At 39.8% G+C, this 26,469-nt stretch overlaps 1 protein-coding gene and 1 long non-coding RNA gene across 3 annotated transcripts in view; one reads left to right on the top strand and one right to left on the bottom strand.

The window, feature by feature from the left end:
• Window positions 1–5,378, bottom strand: part of NPEPPS (aminopeptidase puromycin sensitive) — an 85,055-nt gene extending 79,677 nt beyond the window's left edge. The window contains exon 1 of the mRNA XM_069064287.1: window positions 5,077–5,378. Within this exon, the coding sequence (XP_068920388.1) occupies window positions 5,077–5,361 (285 nt within the window). The 5' untranslated portion in view covers window positions 5,362–5,378. The remainder of the gene's footprint in view (window positions 1–5,076) is intronic.
• LOC138143111 (uncharacterized) lies at window positions 4,428–23,690 on the top strand. 2 transcript variants are annotated; one of them, XR_011163611.1, is made up of 2 exons: window positions 4,428–4,737; window positions 23,408–23,690. It is a non-coding gene; the product is annotated as an uncharacterized lncRNA (long non-coding RNA). The 2 variants fall into 2 exon arrangements; XR_011163610.1 differs by lacking the exon at window positions 4,428–4,737 and adding an exon at window positions 5,606–5,764.
• The last annotated feature ends 2,779 nt before the right edge of the window (window positions 23,691–26,469 follow it).

The raw sequence follows: 26,469 nt of genomic DNA, 5'->3' as shown, positions 1-26,469 counted from the left end.
CCATATTGGAGTACTTTTAAATCTCTTAGTGGATATTACTCATACAAGTTATTAAAAAAAAAAAAAGCTAACAGATTAACCCTGGGTAGGAATACTTGGATGTTCTTAAAACATATTAAAGAAATAAGTACACATCGGGGGCGGCTAGGTGGCACAGTGAGTAAAGTGCTGGCCCTGGAGTCAGGAGGACCCAAGTTCGGTTCCAGCCTCAGACACTTAACATCCACCCAAAAAAAAAAAAAAAAACTAGCCATGTAACATTGGGCAAGTTACTTAATCCCAATTGCCCTCCAAAAGGCTAAAAAAAAATTTAAATTAAAAAAATTTAAAAAAAGAAATAAGCACATTAAGGAAAATTTATTTCAAAAGAAAAATATCCATAGAACCCATGAAACGAATACTATAAAATGGCATATACATATGGTTCTAAGAGGCACCGAGGATGATTACAAAGCTAAAACCAACCTACTCCAAGTTGGTACTTTTCAAATACCAGCAATGATTTAATAATATAACTGAGATAATCAATGATTTCTCTCAGCAGCAAGTTCATATTAACTGTACTATTTTGCCATCAAATGAACAGATAAACAATTCAAAAGAATTTTAGCATTACTGCCTTTAGGTATTTTCTTGATCCAAGTCCCTAACTCCAGTTTCTGGATTTAAAGTAAATATTAAATGTTAAAATTAGCAGCAAAATGTTTTGATAACAAGCTCATTTTCAGCGTTTTCATTTTGTTCCTCTACATAATGGAATGTTCATGTATCCCTTGTTTCCTGCCTAAGGTTTTAGCCTAACAGGTTGTCAGATACAGAATGCACTTCAACTGAACTGAACACTGAACTGAACAAAACAGCTTGACCCTTGGTAACAATTTTACAAAGGTTTCCTATGCCTGGAAAGACTGCAATCTGTAGCAGTTCATATTTTTCTGAGTAAGTTTTTACCAGAATCATTCAGAAAGGTATTTGTTAACAGTGTGAACCAAGAATCTTTCCTAAAGCTCAGAACTGTCAATGTAAGAAACTCCAGTTGTGACAATTTCTAAATGCCAGTCATTTTAAAGTGACTCAAATTAACAAGATACTTGAGTTTCATCATGTGCATATAAAATTTATAATAATCTGGGTCCTTGAAGCAGTAGTGTAATTTCTCAAGGCAACCATGAAAAGATTTGTGAACACAAATGTGGACCAAGTTTTCTAACACCAAAATGTAACAAATGACAAAAGAACAGATTATACAAATAAGTAATTGTTCAAACTCAAAGCTTAAACCTCAAAAACGGATTTCAGTGTCAATAATAATTCATAAGATTCCCATCCCACTCATCTTTACCTTGTTGGTCAAAATAGATTAATATTATGACCATAGGACTTGCTCCAGACTAAGTATAAACAGACTAATAAAACTCAGACATACAGAAAAACTCTTCACCCAAAAGCACTTCACCCAAAGGAGATGCCTCAATTTCTCCTTCAGACTCTTGTGTATCTGATTTCCCATCACACAGGTAGTTAGAAGTCACAAATTTGAAGATTCCTCTTGCTTGGGCAGAAAGTACATAAAAGGAACATTAACAAGTAAGGGATGAAGGAGGACAATGGAGTAAAAACATTTAAAAAGAAACAAGGCTATGAAAACCTTATCAAGCAGAGGCCATTTACTCTACAGGCAAATAGCTTTATACACATCTCAATAGTCTGAACCAATGTCATAGACTGCTCCTGGTATAGTGGAAAAAGCACAGGATTTGTAATCAAAGAACCTGGGTTTCATCAGTACTAGCCCTACCACTTGCTTTTGGTGTGACCTTGTGCAAGTTCCCTTGATGAGCATCATAATCAAGTCAGATTAAATAATCTCTAAGGTCCTTTTCAATTCTAAATCTATGATACTATGATGGCATCTGAGGAAATACCATGTGAGGAAAGCATATTATAGAACAGTAGAGTAACTGATCTTTACAATTACCTTGACTAATTAAAGGTTATACTTTATATTTCATAAACTTTAAGGTGACATAAGTATGTAATAGAATTCAGAAATACCTCCATTCAAAATAGTTTACATTTTTAAAAGTTTTGTCATCTAAGGGAGTAAGTAGTGTCAGTTATTTAGAAAACTTGACTTCCTTCCCCAACAATGCGAGCCAAAGGAGTGTATTACTTCCTAACAGTTTATTGTACTATAGGCCTCCTCCAAACAACTTATTCAGAGGAAAAAATAGTGCAAAGTATTGAAGTCAGTATATGTCAGAACAAAGTTCAGTTAACATTTATTCAAAGCATTTATCGATCTGAAAAACATCCATTCAGTTACAGCTATTTCCCACTTCCACCCCCCCCAAAAAAAAGTGGGGATATAAAGAATATCAAAATGATTGCTCATGGAATATAAAAATGCTTTGAAGATCAACTACCACACCACATTGAGCTGACAATATCCATTCAGGTGCCAAGGGTACTTCCTTTCAGTCAAAATAACTATTATAGTTGTAACTACCCTCTCTGTAATACATATTTTTTAGCAGGCATATCCTGATGCCTGGCCTTGAAAATTTAGTTTAATTCTCTGTCTTATCACAGGAGAAAGCCCAAGTATTATACCAGTCATCATTACAAGCTTATAAGCAGGACACAGAGACATTTACTAATTTGTAAACTACTTTAAGTTTCCTACTTGAGACACCTACCAAATGCAGTTGCCACAAAAAATAGTTAAGAAAAAATATGGCCTGCTTTCCTAGTTATAAGGAAGTAAGTTTACAAAATCTAAATCACATACACTAATATTACTCAAAGGCAAAAGGCCTGCACATGGACTAATTTCTTCACCTCCCCCACAGGTCCACACCCAAAACAAAGTTAAAAATCCACTAAGTTTCTAATATGTAACCTGTACAAATACTCTAAGCTTATCATAAGATTTTGCAACTAAAGCATCTGAACAGTTTGCATACTTTTTTATGATACTTTGCCAGCAGAGTTAATTCAATCCATATGCATTACACTCTAGGTTTTTTAAAGGTACTAATTTTTTTAGTTCACATGATCATCAACAAACCTTGCTAGATTCTTATGTCTACATACTATGTCTGCTTTTTAACAGCTACATAATTCTCTTTTATTACATATTCCAATATTTTAAATGTATATAAAATATATTTTTATTATACATCCCAATATTTTAATATATAAACCCTCAAGTCCAAAAATAAGCTTTCATGTGATGTTCATCTTTTTAGAAGAGTGCATTTAAAAAAGACCTGTATTTTCTCCAAGTATTCCATTACAAAGAAAACTTCCAGCCCTACACCCTTCTCTTTCATTCCCTGAATAAACTACAATGATGAAATAAGCTTGAATTGTCTCGGCCTATATATATTTTCTAATTTCCTATGCATTTCTCATAAACCTGCTCTTTGATTCTGAAAAAGTGGCAATTCTGTCACCTAAAGAAAGGGTGAAAAAATTAAAATTTTAAAAATAATTATTTTCCCATGATACAAGTTCATTCATCACTAGGTCAATCTTCCAGCAGATTTGGCCAAGTCACAAGACAGAACAATGTTTAAAAACCCTCCCACCCAACCCCCTGCTAATCTATTATCAAACTGCAGAAAAAAATCACTCTGCTCAAACCATAACTAGACCCAGACTCCCAAATCCTAATTTTAGACTAAGATATTCTCATTCTGTATTCATTTATATAAATGGAAAAATTTTAAGTCACCTTATTTTCACAATGCTAAATTCTGCCTTTTGACGCAGTAGCACATCAAAAATATTCCTTCTGGTTAACAACCATTTTGGAAGAATTTTCACCCTGTTTATCTTGCCCTTTTGGCTGTCATATATGTCTGCCAACTTTACTGAATGAGCTTCTAACAAACATTCCAAGACTAGTTTACATCGCTTTAATTTCACTGATAAATCCTGTCCCCTAGAAAAAAGACCTACTTGGTTTTTCTATCCCTGGTTGTAGTAAGGAAAAGGGGGGGAGGGGTGGAGAGAAAGTCCTAAAAGCATTTTAAGTGCATTAAATGCATTATTGCTAATTTTTCTTCTAAAATAGCACGTATTTTAAAGAATATGACTGACCCAAGCCAGACTGAACATCATATTTCAAAATTACATTTCATTCTTCTAAAATCAAACTGCTCTAAAAGGTACTCGGTGTAGGCTTGAAATTTACCAAATATTTGAAATAATGCAGTCGCTGATAAAAAGTATAACTTACTCATATCTACAATTATAAGGAACAGAATATTTTCACCAATGGTATGCTAAAACTAACTGTTCTTGGCGGAAGGCACCGGCTTAGTAGCAATAAATCCACCTGCTTCACAGGCCCCTAAGTAGGGGCGATGGGGCTCGGAGAAATGAAGAAAAGGAGGGAAAGGGGTTGTGCCCCAGCTTCGAATGGGGATGGGGGGGAGAGGGGAACAAAGTCACTGCTGCACTGTCACTAGGGGGAGGATCATCTTCCTGGCCTTAGAACAAGGGCGGGGAGAACGTGCCAACAAACTGGACTGAGATTAACCTTCTCCCGCCTCCCCCGCCTCTAATCTTTCTCGGGCCCGGCCCCAGCCCTCGGGGAGACAGAGGAGACAGGCTGGAAGGAGGAGGAAGGAGAGACACCCCTCCAATGACCCTTCTTCCACCCTGAAACACCCTCTGAAGAATAATGCTGCAAAGCCCGGAAGGGGCGGAGTGGGGAGACCCACACAGGTGTGCTCCAACGCTCTCTTTTGGGGAGGGAGGGGAGACGCGGGAAGGTTTCTGGGGCCCCCTGCCCCCAGTCTTTTGGCACTGCTCCTTTTCCACAGGGCCTCGCCTTCCCCCCTCCCCCCAGCACAGGTCGAAAGGAGAGGGATAGGGTGGGCCCGGCCTCCTGCTCCTGGGCCTCGCAAACCAGGCAGGCGGGCGAGGCCCCCTGCCCTCATCGCCGCCCCCCTCCCCGCGACGCGGCCTAGCAGCCCGTGATCCCCCCTCACGCCCACGCACGCCCCCAAACCCCCCCCAGACCCACGCGCGGTCCCCGGGACCGATCCTGGGGCTCCGGGCTACCTGGGCGGCGGCCTCCAGCTTGCCCTCGAAGGTGAAGTCCAGTAGGTCGGGCTTGAGGCAGAGACTGTAGTTGATCGGGGAGACATCGGCCGGCAGCCGCTCGAAGGGCCTCTTCTCCGGCATCGCGGCGGGGCCCAGGCTGTGGAGGCGGCGGCAGAGGCTAAGACGGCGGAGGAGGACGAGGGGGGGAGGAGGAGGAGGGCCGAGGAAGCGCAGGCGGCGGCTACAGGGCAGGCGGCGAGCTAGGGAGAGGGGGGCGGCGGCGGCGGCGGCGGCCAGCCACATCCACAGAGCGCGGGCTACCGCCTGAGGAGACCGAGAGAGAGCCGGGGGGGAGGGGGAGACCCAGCCCGAGCGAGTGCGAGGGGCCGAGGGAGGGAGCGAGCGAGCGATCCGGCGGCACACAGGGGGAAGGGGGCGGGGGAGGGGAGAGGGGGGGGGGGGGGGAGGGGTGGAGGGAGGGAAAGGGAGGTGGAGGCGGCTGGAGGCATGCGTGCGCGATCTCGCAGTCGGGCGCGCCCCCACAGCGGCGTGCACGGCCAGGGCTGCGACGCGACGTACGGGGGGCGCAGGGCCGGGACGCGGGCAGAGCCCTGTGGAGCCGAGGGGGAGGCGCTGCACCTGTCGGGCAGGGGGCGCAGAGTCCGTGAACAGCGCGTCCAGGAAAGACCGGGAACTAGTCAACTCGGTAAAGAAAAATGATCCAAGTTTCCGGAATTTTTACCCCTAAGCCAAAGCCCGATCAAAGCTCTAAGGCCGTGCCTTGGAAAAATTCGACCAGGAAAATCCCCTCTTGGCTTCACATCAACCCCTTGGAATCTTGAGGTGATGAAAAACTGGGAGGAAAATTCTTGTCGCGACTCCGGCTCGTGACGCCCCAGACAGGGGCAAACCCGAGGGGGCGACGAGAAACCTCTAGGATCTGGGTGGCAGTCTCCATTCCAGACTGAATTTTCCCACTTCTGACCACCGTCTTTTGCTTATTAATTTAAAAGGCACCTATTTAGAGCCTTTGTGCTACCCTGCTAGAGCCTGGGGACACAAAGACAAACCCAGCAGTCCCCTCCCAAGAGCTTGCATTCTGCTGGAAGTAGACGTGGGTTTTTAGGTTTAGAGCTGGAACATCTTCACGTCTCTCTAGCCCCATCCCATCCTTTTATTTTATAGATGAACTAACCGGTTCAGAAAGTTTGTTTAGTAATTTGACTGCCACACAGCCAGTGTCAGCATAAGGTCCAAATCCATTATTGTAAGCACTAGAGTTTAAAAAAAAAATGGAAGGAGATTAGCAAGTGTTGAGTGGATGGGAATCTGGATAGGCTTTCTGAAGAGGATAGCAGGACTTCTGCTGAGCTTTGAAAGAAAAGATAGATTCTTAAGTCAGGTGGAGGAAGGAGAGCCTTCTGGGCATGTGCAAAAGCACAGAAATGGTGGGGAGGCTGGGGAAGAGGGTAACAGGTAGACCAGTTTGTCTGGAAAACAGAATGCAGTTAAGATAGTAAGTATGGAAAGATAGGTTAGTGCTTAGTTCTGAAAAGCAGGATTTTTAAAAACCAAACATGAGTTCGTTTTATCTGAGAGGCAAGAGTCCCCTGGAGCTTCTTGGGCAGGGGAGTGGCATGGTGAGAACTGTGCTTGAGGACTATTAATTTGGCAGTTGTGTAGAAAGACAGATTGGGCAAAGGGCAACTGTTAGTTCCTCCAAGAATTCTTCCCTAAGCAATTTGCAAACTATAAATCAATTTATAAATTAAAGTTCTTCTCTTAAACCACCTCCCAGCTAGAAATTCTCTTCTGCATGCTTAAGCTACCTGTTAGTACCCTTTCTTATTGCCCTTGTTCTATTTTGTTTTATGTGCAGATTTTATTACCCCCACAAGACTATAAGCTTCTTGGGCAGAAATTTCTACTCTCCTTTACTGAGAAAATTGGGCTATATGTTTTGAGCTTTATCTGCTCTATAACTATTACCTCCTTCCTTACTAGAATTAAAGAATGGTTGCCTTCCTCCTTGCCAAAGCTAACCCCTCCATTTAAACCTACCGTCTCCCAGGATCCCTTTTCCAGTTATTCATCCCTTCTCTTTCTCATAGTTGCTATATCTACCTCTACTTGCTTCTTCCCTTTCTCTCTACAGACATTCCAATTTTTCTTTCTTTTAAAAAAGAAAAAATCTTCCCTCCATTCAACTAGCATCTGAAGTTATCCCATCTTTTTTTTCCACTGTTAAACTTCTGAAAGAATTGTCCCTAGTCACTATTTTCTTAAGATTCCTGAAGTCTATTGAATTCATTCCTACCACTGCTTACTCTGTTGCCAATGACCTTTTCATTACCAAAACTAAAGAACTTTTCTCAGTCCTTATTTTCCTTCACTTTTCTTCAACTTTTATTGGCCAGTTCTTTTTCCTTGATAATTTCCTTCCCTGATCTTCTATGAAATTCTGTTCTCCTACCTGTGACCACTCCTTGATTTCCTTCTAGAGTCATCTTCCTTCTCTCCTTTCCTAACTGCAAGTATTCCCTATAAGTGAGTGAAAGAAAAAAGAACGTATTAAGTGCTTACTATGTGCCAAACACTATATTAAGCCCTAGGAATACAAATACAGAAGTGAAGATTGTCCCATCTGTCAAGGACCTTACATTCTAATACAGGGAAACAACATATATAAAAGAGTGGTGGCCAAGAAGGAATATTTTAGTTTAGAAAAATACAAGATGGTGCATGGAACCAATGTTGGATAGATTAACAAGTCAACAAGTCCTTTCCCGTTTCCAGTAGCAGTGGCAGTACTGATATTGATGTGGATATATTTCTAAAATTGGAAGAGGATGGTGGTGATACAGTTGTCAAGATGGTAAGGAAGTAAAGCAAAAGATGGCTGGAGCAGATAAGTCAGAAGGGCTGGCCAATCAGGATACTGGGATCCCAGGTTAGGAGCTAAAAACAGTTAAGTTCTGTAAGATGTGGTCTTTGGTTTTGCTGGCAATACTGCTGATGAGAAGGTAACTGGGGAAAATAGTGAAGCTTTTACATGCTTCAGCCTTCTTGCCTCTCACTACAGTCTCTCCCTTGGTGATCTTTTTTTTTTTTTAATGCAATTGGGGTTAAGTAACTTGCTCAAGGTTACATGGCCAGTTATTTCTGGGTGTGGTGCTAAGTATCCGAGCTGGGATTTGATCCCCAGGTCATCCCTACAGTGGGGCCAGTGCTCTTATGCGCTCTTACTCGCTGTGCTACCTGGCCGCCCCTCTCCCTTAGTGATCTTAACTATTACCAAGGCTTGTTATCAACATCTCTATACAGCTGATTATAACATCTGCATTTCTAGCCCCAAACTCTCCCTGCACCCACAGTACCACATTTCTAAATGCTTACCTCTCCTTTTCTTCCTCCATTCCCTCCACATTTCTGCCTGTTGAAATCTTTTATCTTTCTTCAGGGTCTACTTAGATGAAAAGTCTCTACTGATTACCCCTTATCTCAAGATCAAGGTGCTATTTCTTTCCTAAATTTTCTCATACCACTTTGATCAGACCTCTTATCATTCTTGTTTGTGTACATGTATTATTCCATGAGAATAGGGGTTATACATTTTTTAAAAATTCCTATCACTGTTTCACTCCATAAGCAATCATCAATTACAGTACAGTTACCAAATCCTATCACTTTTGCCTCTGTATGACTTACATTTCATATAGCCTACATACACTCTAGTTTTCAAGCCCTGATAACCTTTTACTTAGACTACTTAATAACTGCTTTACATTCAGCTTCTTCCCCTTCCAATCCATCCTTGAAACAGCTGCCAAAAGAAGCCTAAAAACTTTCAATGGCTCCTATCAGGTACTAACTTCCTGATCAGATTAAATATGAATGGCCATCTAAAATGTAGCTTTCATCTACTTTTTCCATCTTTATTTCTATTTACTTGTCCTCATACACTGTTCCAACCAAAATAAAAAAAACTTAAGATATCTCCTGATCTCACCCTGCTCTTCCTCTATACCCAGAATATATTCCCTTCCACATTTCTGTCTGTTGAAATCTTTATATTTCTTCAATGTTCACCGTAGATGAGATATCTTCTGATTACGCAACTGCCAAGATGAAAGTGCTATTTCTCTACTAAAATTTTTTATAGCACTTTGACTTTCCTCTGTTCTTAGAGTAAATTATTCTTATTTGCATAAATATATCACCCCCTTATTAGTAAGCCCCTTGAGAACAAGGACTTTATCTCTTTTTTTAATCCCTAGCATAAGCCTTGCTTAATTCAATAAACAAAATGAATTATTTATCTTTGCTTTGCACATAGTAAGAATGTAATAAACTTTTGTTGAATGAAAGAAAATTCTACCAATTTTGGTCTCAAGATGCAACACAAAGGAACAGAGAAGGGAATGTCTCATTTTGAGAGAACAGGCTGATTTTAGCTGTACATATCACACTAAATATTTAAATACATACATATATATTCGCTTTTTGTGATGTACACATGTTAGAGTTGACTTAATTCAGAAAAACAGCCATCTAATTAAGACATAGCCCCCACAATACATTTCTATTACAGTTATCTTAAAATGCATGTATATAGTGCTAAATTTATTTCTAAGCTAGGTATCACTTTATAGACATATATAAATATATACACACATCATATATTTTGTAGATAGGAATAAAAAAAAAAACCATCACAAGTGGTCAGTTGAAGGCCAAGAAGGCCCTGGAAGAGATTGGGCCACAGATTTCAATCTTCTCAAAAGAAATTTCAAAAGGTACAATTCGCTCCCTAATGTCCAAAAGCTTCCCACAAATGTGAGCTTTGACTGGCCTGACTACCTTACTCTCATCCTATACACCTTTTTCAAGGACAGATTTAAAAATTCTGCTACCTTGTTATTTTATTAGGAAGGAGGGATGAAACTCCTTGTGCAGGAGTCTTTTCCAGGTCTCTCCAATTGTTAGCACGGCCCTAAAATATTACCTTGTATTTACTTTGAATTTATCTTAAATATACCTATTTATGTACTTTGTCTCCCTCGTTGGAATTAGAATGTCAGCTCTTTGGTGAGCATAGCCATTTTCTACTTTCTTTGCACCCCAGCCCTTGCACAGTACCTGGAACACAGTAAACACTTAAGAAATGCTTGTTAAATGACTGATTGGCAGCTAGAAGATGAAGTAGATAGAGCACTGGGCCTGGAATCAGGAACACTTAGGTTCAGACCTGGCCTCAGACACTAGCTGTGTCTGGGCAAGTTGTGTAATCCTTTTTACCTCAGTTTCCTCATCTGTAAAATGAGCTGAAGAAGGAAATGGCAAACTACTCTAGCATCTTTGCCAAGAAAACCCCAAATGGGGTCACAAAGAGTAGGACACAAGTGAACAACAAACTGATTCATTTGTCCCACAGATTCTCTGTTACTACAGCCACCATTATCTGCTCTCCCTGCCTCCAATCTCTTCCTATTCCAATTCATCCTTTATATATTTAGAAATGCTCTGTCAACTAACTCTGCAGCCCAGTATCACTGCTGGCTGAAGAAAGCCAGCACTTGGCTGCCGAACTGCTTACAGAGACCCCCTCTTCCAATAGCCAGTCATAGCAGACAATCTCAGCTTCATCATTTGTAAGATCAGAGGTTTCAATTAAATGGTTTCTAAGGTCCTCTCCAAGTCTAAAGCTATGATCCTATGATAAGACATTATCAACTTGCCTTAGTTACTTACCCTATCTGCTATTACAATAAATACAAATTCATAAGCTCAATTAATATATAGGCCTCTTCACCATCCTTCATTATTTTGCCTATTTTGTGTTCTTTTACTCCACACCCCCTTCACATCTACCAAACCATATCTGTTGTCCCCTAACACACTTCTGCTCATTCCTTTTTCTGTGCCTCTGCACATGCCAGTCCTGTTGGATGGATTTCCTTTCCTTTCTGTCAGCCAATCCCATGTCCTTTCTCTTCTGCAAAACTCACTTGATCTAAGAAGCTACATCTGATTAATTCCACCAGATTATGTTTACTCTCTTACTCAGTGATCCTTCAACATTTATGTACTCAATTGTGGGTATGTGATTTTCTATTTATATTGCTTCTTATATGTATTTTTCATTTGTTTCATGTGCTTCTAACTACAAATATCACATCTCATTATTTTATCCCCATTCCACCACCCACTCACCCCCACAGGGTCCTCCTATAGAATTTTTCAGCCCAATTATTGTGACCTACTGAAAAGGAACAATTTCCTTCATATTTTATTAATTTTCCCCTCACCTTTCAATTCCTCACACACTGAGATCAAGATCTCAGAATGGACTTTCTTTTATAAAGGCTTAAAGATATAAGGGTCGCTATGAACTTCCTAATAGTAAAAAATGAAAAGCACTAATAGATAAAAGGTTGAACCTTGTTTAACCCCAGTCCTCAGAGCTGGGCAGTTGCAATGCAGCAAGTCAAGGATAAACTCATGAGTTGGTATATGTTCTGCTTATAATGTTGGGTGGGACCAGGGATGGGCACAAGGTGTAATGCCTAGAAAAAGAGGGCTGTGAATGACAACCCTTCATGTATACCCTAGGCATATATGAGGGCCCTGGGCAGCGGGGAGAAATCACATCTCACCCCACATTGCTTCAGAGGGTCTAGAAGTGCAAGTACTACTTCAAGGTTAATAATTATTTCCTGGACTTTCTTAGTTATCTGGAAGCACTTAAGATTCTTCAGATGAAAAACATTAGAAAAAATAGTTTTACCTCTCTTAAATTACCAACCTTGGCATTTGGAGATGTGTCGACTTCTGTCAGGTCCAGCAATGACTGACTGTCACCTTAAGACATCTTTCCAGAGGGACCTGTATAGAACAGGTGTTCAACAAATGTTTATCGAATGGCTCTGTGCCTCAGGCCCTCTACCTACAAAATGGAGATGAGAAACAATACCTGCATAAGTCATGTTCTTACCAAAAGGTGCTTCTTCAAGTGTGATTTGGGATTGCCTAAGGAACTTTTCTAATTCAATACATTCAAGCACTAGAGATGGCAGATGAAAGATTGGAGTAAAAGATATAAAAGGAAGGCATTGGAAGGGATATTTTTAAAGCAAAATCTAAAGAAAATTTAGAGATTGATAATGGGAAAGAGTGAGGGAGGAAAGAGGACAAAAATAAAGGACCACTCACTGGCTGTATAATCTTAAAATGGAAAAGGCTTAGGAGAATACTGAGAACCCATTTAGATACATCACTGGATCTGTGATCTCATCAGCAATGGTACTCTCTCCACACTTTCTTATCCTGTGATTCTTGTCCATATTTTTCTGTAAATCTTCCATGAGGGACATACTGCACTGGAGCTTTCCTTTGGTTATTTTAACATTTTGGAGACACCAGCATAGTGCATCTGGTGTCTCAAATTCTCAACTACATGATTAGTTTACCTCTTCTGGTAATCATATATGTCTCTGACAGTGTCTTTTCCATCACTTCGTGGAAGCAATAAGCGATCACTGGCAACATTTTGTAGCTGCCTTATATCACCAGCTATCTTTTCATTGTCTTTTGACTTGTAATTTTTATTCTTCCAAGATAATTTTAAACCATGATTTGTAACCAAATGGAATATTAGTATTTAAAAGATGGGCTTTTACAACAGCAAATAGTTTGGAATTGTTGAAAAGAGGGCAGTTTTAAAAATGCACTAGCCAGAAACCTACTAGTACTACAAAATTCTAGGTCCAGGTCATTGTACCTGCAGTGCCTTGTCCAAGATGCATATACTGATAGATTAATTCAATAGGCTACCCAATCCAGTTGTATGTGCCAGAACATATGAGTATTTTCATTCATTTTTTTTTTTATCTAGTGTGGATAGTTAGCTCTTTTGCATTGCTTCAAATTTCACCGAAGAGGCTCTGTAGCATTCCAGGTTGTAATGCAATTAATACATTGTCATATGCAAATACTTGTTATCCTTCCTTCTCCAAGAAGACCAAGATGACATCACTATGCTAGAGAGTCAAGTTTCAGTGTGTCTGATTGTGGCTGATCAGACCAATATGAACTTAGAATGCTTTACCACAGGTTGGACACAGATAGTCCATGTGAACATTTGGGGTGGGTTCTCTAAATTTGCATATCCTGCTTTTCCTTTGAGCTGTTTCAGTTCTGCTTTGCTCATAGAGCACAGGACCTTCTCTGATGTGGGCCCACTATGCTGAGCAGTACTGTGCTAGTGTCTTCAATGTCACAATCAATTCTAAAGTTCTTTAGTGAAAACTTGAGAGTGTCCTTGTATTGCTTCTTCTGACCACCATGTGAACACTTACCCTGTGTGAGTTTTCCATAAAACAGTTTTTTTGGCAAGTGGACGTTTTGCATTCAAACAGTGTGGCCAGCCCATTGGAATTGCGTTCTCTGAAGCAGAGTTTGAATGCTTGGAAGTTTAGTCCGAGTAAAGACCTAAATGTCTGGTACCTTATCCTGCCAAGTGATCTTCAGAATCTTTCTACGACAATTCAAATGGAAGCAATCCAGTTTCTTGGCATGGTGCTGGTATGCTGTCCAGGTTTCACAGGCATACAACAATGATGTCAGCACAATGGCTCTGTAGACCTTCAGTCTGTTGGTCAATCTAATACTTCTCTCCCACAGAGAATTCTTTTGTATGGACTCTGCAGAATATCCTTCATAGCTTTAGGAAATAAATATCATAGGTGAGCATATGTCTCTTTGTTTTTATGCCTGGATTGATATTGCTGAACAAAGTTATTATTTTCATAATTATATCTTTTGCATAAATCTTTATAATTTTTTCCTATTAATGAAAGACATCTTACTGGATGAGAACCTTCACGGGTATAATTTTCTTCTAAGTTGGAAGTTTTGGGCTTTTTTAAATCAACAAACAATAGGGGTGGCTAGGTGGCACAGTGAATAGAGCACCTGCCTTGCAGTCAGGAGGACCTAAGTTCAAATCCTGCCCCAGACACTTAACACTTACTAGCTATGGGACCTTGGGCAAATCACTTAATGCCAACTGCCCTCCCTTTCCCGCTCCAAAAAATAAGTAAATAAATAAATTGACAAACAATAAAGATAGCATTTTTTATCTTCTACACCTTAATCAATTATAGGACCATAAAAAGACTGTCTGCTATAGAAAATAGTCAGCAAAATATCAACATATACATTCCTATCTCCATAAATTTCTGCCTCTTACTCAAGGATTGATAATCAAAGCAACATGATCATTACCACTCTGAAGGACATGACAATATTCTTCACCATGGCTAAGCTCAGAATCCCTATGATTCTAAGTTTTCTAAAGTCATAGGCTATCTAGGCCAAAGCTTCTTTCATAGGTCACCATTCCCTCTACCTCATACACTCTTATGTCAGCCCTATCCCTCCAATGTCCCCATCACATTCTACCCTACCCTTCCATTGTGTCCCCTGGAATCCCTATTTATGTTTGACAAACTATCCTTCATGCTAGAATGTATACTCTCCCCACAAATTATTTTGTATATATTTTATATTTAATTTTCTATATTCATATTGTTCTTTCCCATCCACTACCCCCCCCAAATATAATGTAAGTTCACTGAGGGGAAGATCTGGTTTTTTGTCATCGTAGTGCATGGCAACATCATGAACACTTAATAAATGCTTATTAAATTCTTACATTTTCACTGATACCATCTAAGTATAGGACACATTATCTAGATTATTTGAAAAAAATTGCTGTAAATATCATGGCCTAACTGTTCCTGTAAATTCTAACACTCCTGTGCCATATTCAGGTGTGGAAATTATAAACATCATCTTACTAACATGTTTCTTACCTGCAGAATGTGTTGAATATGTGGAGTTCCAACATGGAGGGGAAGTCCACAAAAAAAAAGTTTGGTAGTAAGCTATCAGACACTGAAGCCAGGTAGCTCTAACCTTGACTCCTTTCTGGAATTCAAAATGGCTGTTGGGATGACCGTTGAAAATGAAAAGTACAGATGGAATGTTGCCTGTCTACCCTCTAGATTAGGCTAGCCCCATAAGCCAGCCTTGCTTTAATGCATATGCTACACATATATGAACATATAAATAGTATTAAAATATAAATGTATATAGATATGTTGGTATGTATTACATATAAATATGTGCATGTGTATATATGTGTGTGTATATGTACATATATGTATAGTGTGCTGCTTTAATTATTGATTTTTTTTTATGTTGACCAAGTGACTTCATTAGTAGGAAAAACTCTTGGGTGTGCAAACTCCCTCCCCCAAATAGTGATCAGTAATTATTTTATCTTAGAGAGTTGTTCAGGGCACAAAGAAGTTAAGTAGACTTCCCCATCTGGCACCTTCATCCACTATGCCAACAGCTGCCTCCCCTTCACACCTGAATGATGTTAAACGCACAAATGTCCATATAGACCTGGTGACATACTTTATTTCTGTTTTTTGAGAAGCAATCTAGAAATTTTGATCACAATAGGATGAATTTTTTTGGTACTAGCAATTTTCCAAGATCATCTAAGTCACAAAAGTATACTTTGATGGAAGGACCACCACCAGAGCTAATGAAATTAAAGTACACTAAAATGATTATATAGAGCAGGCCTGCACAACCTGCAGTCCATGGGCTACTTTGCCAAAGTATCTCAGGTGACCCAAGAAAAATGTAGAGGATGTTTTCCTCTACGTTTTTCTAAGGCCACCCGAGATCCTTTGGTGGGCCACAGCTTGTACAGGCCTGACTTAGAGTTGATGGTGTTTTTTTTTTGTTTGTTTGAGATTGACAAGCATGAGTTCCTCATGCATGTGAATGTGGTTGAAAGAAGGCTTTTTATGTATCTCAAATTCTTTTAATTATCTTGGTATCTTTCCATCAGGAAGTTGAAATTGAGTCATAATCTAGTACTCTTACTTCCTTTCTAACTTCTTAACTCACCTCTTCCTTCTTCACCATGCTTGACCCTAAGCCTAGCAACTAGCTGTTTGCCAGTCCCTGATGACTGACGCAGCATGACCAAACCCAGCCGCTTGCCACTAATCCTCAAATCAAGATGAGCCAGTCTGGCTGAAACCTCTCCTGGCGGTCTTGCCACAAAGGCTTTGCAAAGTGTACATCTACCACTGAAGTACAGCCCACACCCTCCACTGCTGACAAAAATGCATCTGTGGGTGTATGAGTCGTGGGTCTCTGGAATGCTACTCCAACATTTCTCGAGGAATCCTAAGTCTGTAAAGGTTACAGTTCTGTAGCTGGCATGCTATTATTAGCAGTAATTAGTTCCTCTGGCTGTTTGGTTTTTTAGGGGTAAATAAGAAAAAAAAAATGGGTCAGAACTGAACCACTCCAATGGAATTAATTAAAAGAAAGGAGACTTGAAAAACACAAAATCCTGGCACTCTTAGCATCTGACTGGCCTCAATTTCTCCTCCATTTAATTTTATCCCTAATTTGCCATTTTCATGGATTAAAAATTAATTTATGTTGATCATTTGGCCTGACAAAAAACATTCCCAGCCTTTGTCTAATGTTAGGTTTGAGGTAAGTGGACTTTTAAAGCAAGAGTTTTAGCAAAGATACTAAGGTCTCATGGGGTCTGTTTTTATGAGAGCAGGTGTTTGTCCTGGGGGCTTTTGTCTCATATCATAAACAATTTAGTATTTGGGATAGTATGCTATCTGCTAATATGACCCTGAAGAATCTGCACTGTGAATGGGTGTAATGGATCCTTCAAGGGCCTAAGAAAGTTAGAATTTGATTCATGTAGACTGAGAATTTTTTCTGGCAGAGGTATCATTTACAAGATTACACTAAAATGTTTCTGTACCAGCCTCCTGACTTCCTCACATACCTCTGACCTTTTCTTACTGGCTCTACCCATGCTTGGAACACTCTCCCTTTTCTCCATTTCCTAGTTTCCCTGACTTCCTTCAGTTCTCAGCTAAATTTCCAACGTCTGCAGGAAGACTTTCTGAGTCCTCAATCTACCTCCAATTTACCATTGTCCAAAATTGTTTTCATGCTGTCTCCGCCATTGGAGTGTGAGCTTCTTGGGATCAGGACGCTTGTTTTTGTTTTCCTTTGTATCCCCAGAGCTTAATATAGTGTTTGGCACATAGTACACTAGCTGACTGACTGCCACAAAGAGTAATAAAATTATTGTTTAAAAAAAGAAAGAAAACCACTAATAGAGAACTTACTTTCCCTATCCCTTTTCCAAACTCCCTATTTTTGTTGAAGGTATCTCCATTCTTCCAGTCTCCTAGGTGAGCAAGCCTCACTTATCCTCAATTCCTCAGCCTTCATCTTCCACATATCCAGTCATTTGCCACATCTTGCCATTTCAACCTCCAGCTAGATTATAATGGTCTTCTAATTAGTCAGTCTCTTTGCCTTAGATCTCTCCCTACTCCATTTTATCCTCTACACAGCTATCAAAGTGATTTTCCTAAAGAACAAATCTCACTAGTCATTCCCCTACTCCAGCAACATCTGCGGCTCACTATTGCTTCTAAGACAAAATATAAACCCTTTTTAGATTTTAAAGTCCTTTACAATAAAGCCTAACCAATCTTTGTTGTCTCACTGGATATTACTCCCCTTGCCCAAGTCTACAATCTAGCCAAAATGTACTTCTCTCAGTTTCTCACACAAAATCTCCATCTCTTATCTCCTTGCCTTTGTAGTGGCCATCCTCACAAGTCTAGAATGCACTATCTCTTTACCTCCACCCCACAAAAGCCCAATTGCTAGGGCCCTCCCTTCCCTAAGGCAGATTTAACTACCTTGCATTTAGTCATCTGTCTACCCTATAAAAAAGAAGCACTTTTAAGAGTAGGCATTATTTCATTCTTTGTATCTTCAGTGCATAGCACAGTACCTAACTGGTACATAGCAGGCAATTAATAAATATATGTTGACTGATTGAATAATATCAACTCTGGGACCCTTGAGTTTTCAGATATGCAGGAGGTTTTGTTTTGTTTTTTAAACTCTTGCAGTCATAGGTCAACAAGAAAGAAACTAGTGTATTTTTAAGATATTAATTTAAATAGTGTCCCATTTGCAGACATTATGGCTATATTAGTTCAGGAGAGCTAAAAAAAAAGCTCTGATACTTAATTTCTTTGGCCCTGGAAAAATTTTAGTCTGAAGTGTGATCAGTGTGTGTGTGTGTGTGTACAGATATGCATGTACATGTACATATATATTTATTCACAAAGAATGAGCCGGAGCACAGGTACCCCGGTTATCTGATAACATATATCAAGGTTGCGCACAGAAGGAGGATAAAGCTTTTTTAGTCAAAGGGGCACAATTCAGACCATTCAAGGAAGGTTAATTAATTGTATACTAATTATACAACTATACAGTAAGCTTTAAGGAACAGAGAGTAGACTAAGAAATCCACTGCTCTCAAATGTTTTGGATTATCAAAAACATCATCTTCAGTGGACTATGTACATCTCAGAGGATTCAGGGGTGCTCACCTTACCATCTTATGCTAAGGGAAGTCTATCTAACATGAGAGTAAAGGGTTAGAAGGTCTGAGAGTGCAGAGAACAAAAGAAAACTTAGAAGGGAGAAAAGAAAAGATGGACAGCTCTCAACACAAAGCATAGTATTTATTATATAGGTTTTCTTGATATGGAAATTTATTGCTACATATTTTGAATCCTCTCTTATGTTCTGCTGTGCACATGACATGTTTTTTAAAATTTTGTATTTAAGTTTCAATATTTAAATTTGTTTCTTTTAATTTCTTATGTATTTAAGTTTTAGTAATTAAAAAAATTTAAAAAAGAAAAGAAAAAGTCTGAGGTAACTGGAGGAAGAGGAGGAATTCATTAATCTTTAGTACCTGCTATACTTTTATTCTCCCATAAGCTTTTTGTTTTGTTTTGTTCTTTAGATTAGGACTATACTAGTTCTATCTAAAGGGAAGCTAGGTGGTGCAATGGATAGAGTTCTAGGCCTAGAGTCAAAGACCTGAGTTCAAATTCAGATACTTACTAGTTGTGTGATCCTGGGCAAGTCACATAATCCTATTTGCCTCAGTTTCCTCATCTGTAAAATGAGCTGGGGAAGGAAATGGCAAACTACTCTACTATCCTTGCCAAGAAAACCCCAAATGGGGTCATGAAGAATTGGGCATGACTGAAAAACAACTCAACAAACATTTCTAAGTTGAGATGAAACTTAATTCCACAAATTGCTATCCTGGAAGTGAAGGTTTGCATCATCCAAAATAGGAATTTAATTGGTTGGTATATTTTTTTTCCATGATAATACGTTTGGTCCCCCTTACTGCCCTTTCTTTTTCTTCTAGAAGAAATAGGCACAAAGAAGGCCTGTCATGTTATGAAACATTAAAGCTCAGAACTTAAATTGAACTAGAGGTCACAGAAGCTAAAATCTATTTTTTTTTTGTTTTGAGTTGTTGGGGTTTTTTTTTTTCAATAGTAAACATAGCCAAAAAAAAAATTGGGGGGAAATAAATGGAATCCCAGCCATCATAAAGTGGAGGAGCATCTAAGAATTTACCTAAGGTCACAAAAAGAACACTGTTTATTGAATTGGGGAACTGGGTTCCTAATGCCCAGTTGATTCATATTGCAATATACTTGCCTCCCTAGGTCACTGTCCAAATTTCTATTGTCCAAAGACAACTAACTACTGGTATCCAGTTTAGTTCAAACTGAGTACCTACAACAAGCAACCATTGTGCTAATAATGTTAATATGTGGTTTTCTAAGTCAATGTACAGCTGACAGGGATCCTTATCTACAGTGTTTAGCTGCCTTTCTTATATTTGAATTTGACACTGCTCCACAGAAAACAAAAATGAATTAAGATACCCTACCTTTTAAGAGGCTGCAATGCTTTGATGGACTTAGGGCACCTCCTTTGAACTAATCCTTTGAACTATAATTTCTTCAGAGATAGCACCATTTAAATTTAAAAAACAAAACTATAATACAAGACTGAATTTAAGTGTTGTAAAAGAAATTAAAAACCACTTGGAGTGGTTCAGAAAAAAGAAAGAATGACTTCTTATATTAGGTAAAGCATCATTGAGGAAGCAGCATTTATAATGGAGCTAGATAGATGTTCATCAGGCAGAAAGTGGGATATGGCAGAAGAAACAGCATGAACAAAGGTATTCCAGTAGAAAGGCATTGGGTACATTCATATTCTACCAGGGCTGAAGCACATGCATAGATAGGGCTGTAGCATAAGATAAGGCTGAAAAAATAGACTGGGTCATGTTGTGATGGTCCTTGTACACAAAGTTGATGAATCTTACTAGATACATTGTAACTCACAATATGAGGCATAGGGTGACCATTTGAGTACAGATCACATGGAATAAATTTAAAATGAATGAAAGGATTATTATCCATTTATCTCTTAGCCTTGCTCATTTTGGGCCAAAGGGTCACATAAAGGCAAGGAGAGCTGGTATCCAAGCCAGATAGCAGAAAGGAAGGCTTGAATGTGATAGTCCATAGATATTTATCAAGTGCCTACTATGTGCTAAGCAGGCAGTTAGATGGCTCAATGGATAGCAAGCTGATACTGGAGTGGTTTGCCATTACCTTCTCCAGTTAAGGCAAACAGGTTAAATGATTTGCCCATGATCACATGGCTAGTAAGTGTCTGAGGGCAAATTGGAATAAAGGTCTTCCACACTCCAGCATCTTGAATTGGATGGCCCATAGGTATTTCAAATTAACATATCCAAAAGAGACTCATTATCTCCCCTCAAAATCCTTTCTTGTTCCTAATTTTCCCATTATTGTCCAGGGTACTACCATCCTCCAAGTCATCAAGGCCTGAAACCTCGTGTTATCCTTGACATCTTTGCTGCGTGTAGTAGGAATAGGCATCTTTGAGGTCAACTGTTGGTTTGTTTGGTTTTCTTTTCACTGATTCCTAGAATTTTGAAGACCAGGATTCAAGAACCAGGTCTACCACTTACTAGTGACCTTGGCCAAGTCACTTAATTTCTGAGCTCTGATTTACTCATCTGTAATAGAGATAATCCCTGGACTATCTACATCATAAAGATATTGTGAGATCATATGAGATGATGTACATGTAATGTTTTATAAACTATAAAGTGCTACTGATGGGGGTCGGGATCCCAATAGGTTCAGCAGGAATTATGATCTTATCTAAGACCAGAAAACCTGCAATATCATCTGGAAAGAATTCAAGGTCTCAGGCTTAATTGGAGTGAGAGTTGTAGAAGTTTATTGTTAGGCTTCCATGAGAAGCAGGCAAGAGTCCTTTAGGGGACCTGCGAGTGAGAGGGGTACATGCTTTTACCTTTAAAGGGTAGGGCTGCCATAGTCAGGGCTGACCAGACAGGAGGGGCCTTAGTGCATAGACAGAAGTCAGAGCTGACCAAGAGGAGCATGTGAATAGATAGTTTAGATAAGATTTGGGCCAGGTCGAAGGAGACAAAAGGCAAGGATAAAGGAGGGTGTGGGCCAGGCCCAGAAGAAATGAAGAGATTAAGTAAGAACAAAGGGGTCACAGGGTGTTGCCTAGGTGGAATGTGGGATAGGGAGAAGGGGCAGATCTCAAGGGTGGGAAAGGACAAATTGCAGTTACAATTGAACAGACTGGTTTTACAAGTTGGTTTCACAAATTGATCTAGACCCCAGGTACCCCATCACTACGAGTATCTTTACTATTGCCAGTTTTTTCACCCCAAATTGGGAGATGACATACTTAGAAAAAGGTGGTAATAATTCAGGAAGGAAAAATTGGTTTTATTATTAAAATATATTTTGTTCACCCCTGTGTTTTTTAAGCACTTAACTTTTCAGTGTTTGAGTTTTCTCCTCTGTAAATTGGAGAGCATGAACTAAATTACTCTAAGGTCTCTTCTAGCTTCCGACTTCTGTTATCCTGCAACTTTTATGGGGAAATGTTCTACATTATATACTGTTCAGCCTGGTCAGCTAGGGCTGATGGAGTCTGATCTGTGAGCTCTGCTTGCTTACTTAATCCTTTCCATCTGTCTTTCTGTCATTCCCATTTGACATACTATTCTTGTTTCCTAAAGACACTTCATCAGCAGTATCCAAGCCTTTCACAATCTGACCGAATCTATCTGTTTAGTTTCATAATATATTCCTGCCCTCTAATACTTCACAGTTCAGCCAAACTGGCCTTCTCTCTGTTCCTCAGACCTAACTTTAACTCTAGTCTCTGTGAATTTGTATTGGCAAGTCCCCCCAGGCCTGACACTCAATCCCTCCTCTCCTCTACTTTACATAAAATCCCCTTACTTCCTTCAAGATAAATCTCATATACTACCTTCAACCCAAAGTCTTTTCCAATCCCCGAACCATGAGCATCCTCTCCTTCCTTAATTACTTTGTGCTTATTTTGCATGATTCTCTATAGATTTATTCTGCTATATTTATATATGTACATGTCTCCTGAGAGTAGGAATTGTTTTTTTTTTTTTCTTTGAATCCCCTTACCTAGCACAGTACCTGGCACAGAGTGGGACCTATAAATGTTTGTTGAATGATCCTGGGTATCAGTCTGGAAGACACTTTAGGAATTATCTAGTCCAACCCCGAATTTTATAAATGAAGAAACCGAGGACCAGAGAGGTCACACAATAAGTGGTAGAAATGAGATTCTAACCCAGGTTCTCTGATACCAAATTCAGCATTCTTTCTGTTACACCACAGTATCTCTCTAGTTCTCTTTTTCCCCTCTTGTAAACTGATTTCTTTACTCCCATGATTCTTGCCTTTATATCCTTTTCATTTGTTCAGTCATCTTTCTCCTCTTTCTCTCTGTCTCTGTCTATCCCTCACTATTTGTTTTTCAGGTTTGTTTTTGGGTTTGTTTGTTTTTTTGGCCATACTTCTGCCCCACCCCTTTCCCTCTTTGTCCCCATCTCTCTGTTCTCTCCCTTTGGAATACAGTTCAACTCCACTCTGGCTACTTGGTATTTTTTTCTTTCTTTCCCTTTGTGTTAGCTACATACTTCAGGGATAAAGTATTTCATTGGGAGTGCTGGTTTAAACTTTAGATTTTAATGACTTTAGATGACATTAGACTTTAATGACTTACTTGGTGAAACAGGTAGAAGGCCAGAAAACTTTAAAGAACAATTGGCTTAAGACAAATTGGCTCTTCTGCCCTTCTGTCAGCAAAGTTTCTTGTCCAGTTGACAGGGTAATGTTGTTCAGGCTGAGATCCTTCACTTTATCCAGGTCAGGGGGTGTGTTTGCTGGCTAATGTTTCCTTATTTTTTTCTTTTTAGGCTGTCTGAGAAATTATCTGAATGACCTCATTTATCTCTCTGGTATTTTTCTTCTAAGAGTTCTAAATATTTATTTGAGAAAGAGGCAATTAAAAAGTCAGAAGGCCTCTGATACTTACCAGCTGTGAGAGACACTGGACAAGTTGCTTCTGCTCTTAGACCCTCAGTTTCCGCATCTGTAAAAGAAGAATGATAATGTCTGTAGTACCTGCCTCACTGGGCTACCGTGTGCATCAAATGAGATAATGTTTATAAAGTCCCATATAAACTTTAAAGCACTATATTAGTGTCACCTTTTATCTGCCTCTTTATTCATTCCCAAGAGAACATTGGAGGGTAGGGATGCTAACCTCTTGGTTTAGATAAGAAAATAGAAGTATAGGGGCGGCCAGGTGGCTCAGCGAGTAAGAGCACCGGCTCCAGTGTTGGGATGACCTGGGGATCAAATCCGGGCGCAGATACTTAGCACCACACCCAGAAATAACTGGCTGTGCAACCTTGAGCAAGTTACTTAACCCCGATTGCTTTAAAAAAAAAAAAAAAGAAATAGAGAGTGGCTTTCCAAAGGTCATGCAGTGAACTGGAGGCAGACATGAGTATAGAATGTGGGTCTTCTGATTCCCAGCCTGGAGCTCTTTCTGCCAGACTACCTTGCCCTATAAATGCTTAAGATGTTGAAAGATTTACATATTATTTATTTTACTCCAGTTATGCTTGGAAAATGAACTCAAACTTTTCTTGATAGAATTCTCCAATCCTGGATAAACCCCAATGGTTTCGATATCATATATTTATTGGTATCCCTCCCCCACCTACTCCTTTATCAGCTGTCACAGAGATGTTCACAGGATCACAGGGTCATCAGCAGATCATAAACTTAAAGATCATTTTGTAGATGAGGAAACTGAAACCAAGAGAAGATAAATGACTGGCCTTAGGTCACACAGGGAATAAGTGAAAGAGGCGAGATGTAAACCCAGATCATAGGTAGCCAGCCCCAGGCCTTGTTCTACCTACAGCACCCCTCCATATGCTGCTCCCCTCTGAAAAAAAACATGTGGCACATTTTATGAAGAGTAAAGCCTGCTGCCACCTAGATGTGTAGTGGTGAGAAAAGACTGGGATTTGGAATCAGAGGACCAGGGTTTAAATCCCAACCTTTGGGATGTCAAGCAAGCTTCTGCATCTCTCTAAGGTTTGGTTTTCTTCTCTGTAAAATAAGGAAGATGGGCCAGATGACCTCTAACGTTCTTTCTTGCATTAAATCAATGAGTCTAAAGCCCTAAACTATTGGGACATATCCCTCAGAGAAGTGGTATCTCCCCTGGAGACTTGTAAGGCAGATTACTATCTGGAAAGGCTCAGGTACAATCTTACTGAAGATGGGAGAAGGGGAGAGATGACCTCTGGAGATCCCTGTGCTTCTTCTACCACCAAATACCATGCAAGTTTTCAAGCTCTGAGTAGTCTGAGATCATACTATCAAGAGCACTGACAGAATAGTTTACAAAAGGCTTCTTCTTTTAGGGATCCTGGAGTCTTTTTCACATGCCCTTCATTCTTGTTCCCCCATTCTCCTTCACCCCTCCCCCCAAAGTAGTACAAGGATCTGACCCTATTATAGAGCTTACTGCTTCTGATTCTGTACACGCTTCTGCAAGAAAACCCTCCAAGGATCAATTACAATCTTTCTCCCTGGCATTTTTTCTTTGAAATTAAAACTCGAAGCAAGACTTCCCCAACTCTCACTGCCTGCCTATTTCCTTTTACCAGTTCCCATCCCAGATGGATCATTTGGGTACCTAGTTGTCCAAATCTCCCCCAGACACCTCATAAATTCTGGCTGAACTGAGTTTCAGGAAAGAGCAATTGAACCTGTTGCTACTTTTCAGTCTAGGAGTCCTACCCAGGTTTCCAGGCTGGGAAAGCCAAACTTCCACTGAAGAAGTAGTAGGTTTGATGATGCTCACGTTCCATGTCCTAGTCACCACTATTGCTTTCCTTCTCCCCATTCCCCCATACACACAGCAATCCCATCAGCTCAGTTTGGCCCTAGAACTTGTTTTTCCTAGGCTTCAGGCAAGAACAAATCCCCTTTTCCACAGGGGCATGACTAGAGGAGTAGGCAGGGGCCACAGCAAAAAACAGAAACTGGAGCAGAATTTAGAGATCAGAAATAGAAATATGGTTGGGGGAAATGGAAGCCTGGCCATACTCTTACCTGCCATGTTAATTAAATTTGCAGATGACAAACGCTGGAAAGGATAACTAACAGTATGGAAGGTAAAATCAAAATTCCAAATTATATACCCAATTCAGAAGGATTAATTTTAACAGGGATAAACATGAGATCCTGCATGTAGGTTGAAAAACTCAGTTCAAGATGAGGACACTGAAACTGACAGTTCATGGCCACAGGTTCAAGGTGAGCCAACAGTATAACAGGACTTTTAAAAACAGCTAAAGGCATAGTGAATAGAACACCAGCCCTGTAGTCAGGAGGACCTGAGTTCAAATCCAGCCTTAGACACGTAACACTAGCCATGTGACCTTGGGCAAGTCTCACTTAACCCCAATTGCCCTGCCTTCCCCTTCAAAAAAAAAGGAAAAAAAAAACCCCAACCAATTTAAAAACAGCTAAAGCAGTCATGGCAGTGTTAAAAGAAAACAAACTTCTCATGACAACATCAAGGGAAGTGATAATCCCATGGCACGCTGCACTAGCCACAGCAAATCTCAAGAGAAATAGACCAAAACATCGAGGGGTCTAGAAAGCACATTATAGGAGGAAGACAGAATGTTTAGCTTAGAGAAGAGAATACTAGAGAGCAATAGAATAGCTATGTTATAATATGTGAGGAAGAGCTACCATGTAGACGGGTTAGATAGGGCACAGTGAAGATCAGTAAGTGAAAATTAGGTCACTACAAAGAAATAACTTGACAATGATAAGGATTATCCAACAATACAACTAGCTGACTCACAAAAATGAAAGCAGTACAGTATAAAGGAAAGGGCACTGGATTTGGAATATAGTCCAGCAATTCTGTAAAACAATTTGG

The sequence above is a fragment of the Petaurus breviceps genome, unplaced genomic scaffold (assembly GCF_028583685.1).
Source record: "Petaurus breviceps papuanus isolate PSGF00001 unplaced genomic scaffold, PetGlider_PUasm1.0 90630, whole genome shotgun sequence".
Lineage (NCBI taxonomy): Eukaryota > Metazoa > Chordata > Mammalia > Diprotodontia > Petauridae > Petaurus > Petaurus breviceps.
Note: the sequence above shows the minus strand (reverse complement) of the source record. Positions and strands in the feature narration are given on the sequence as shown.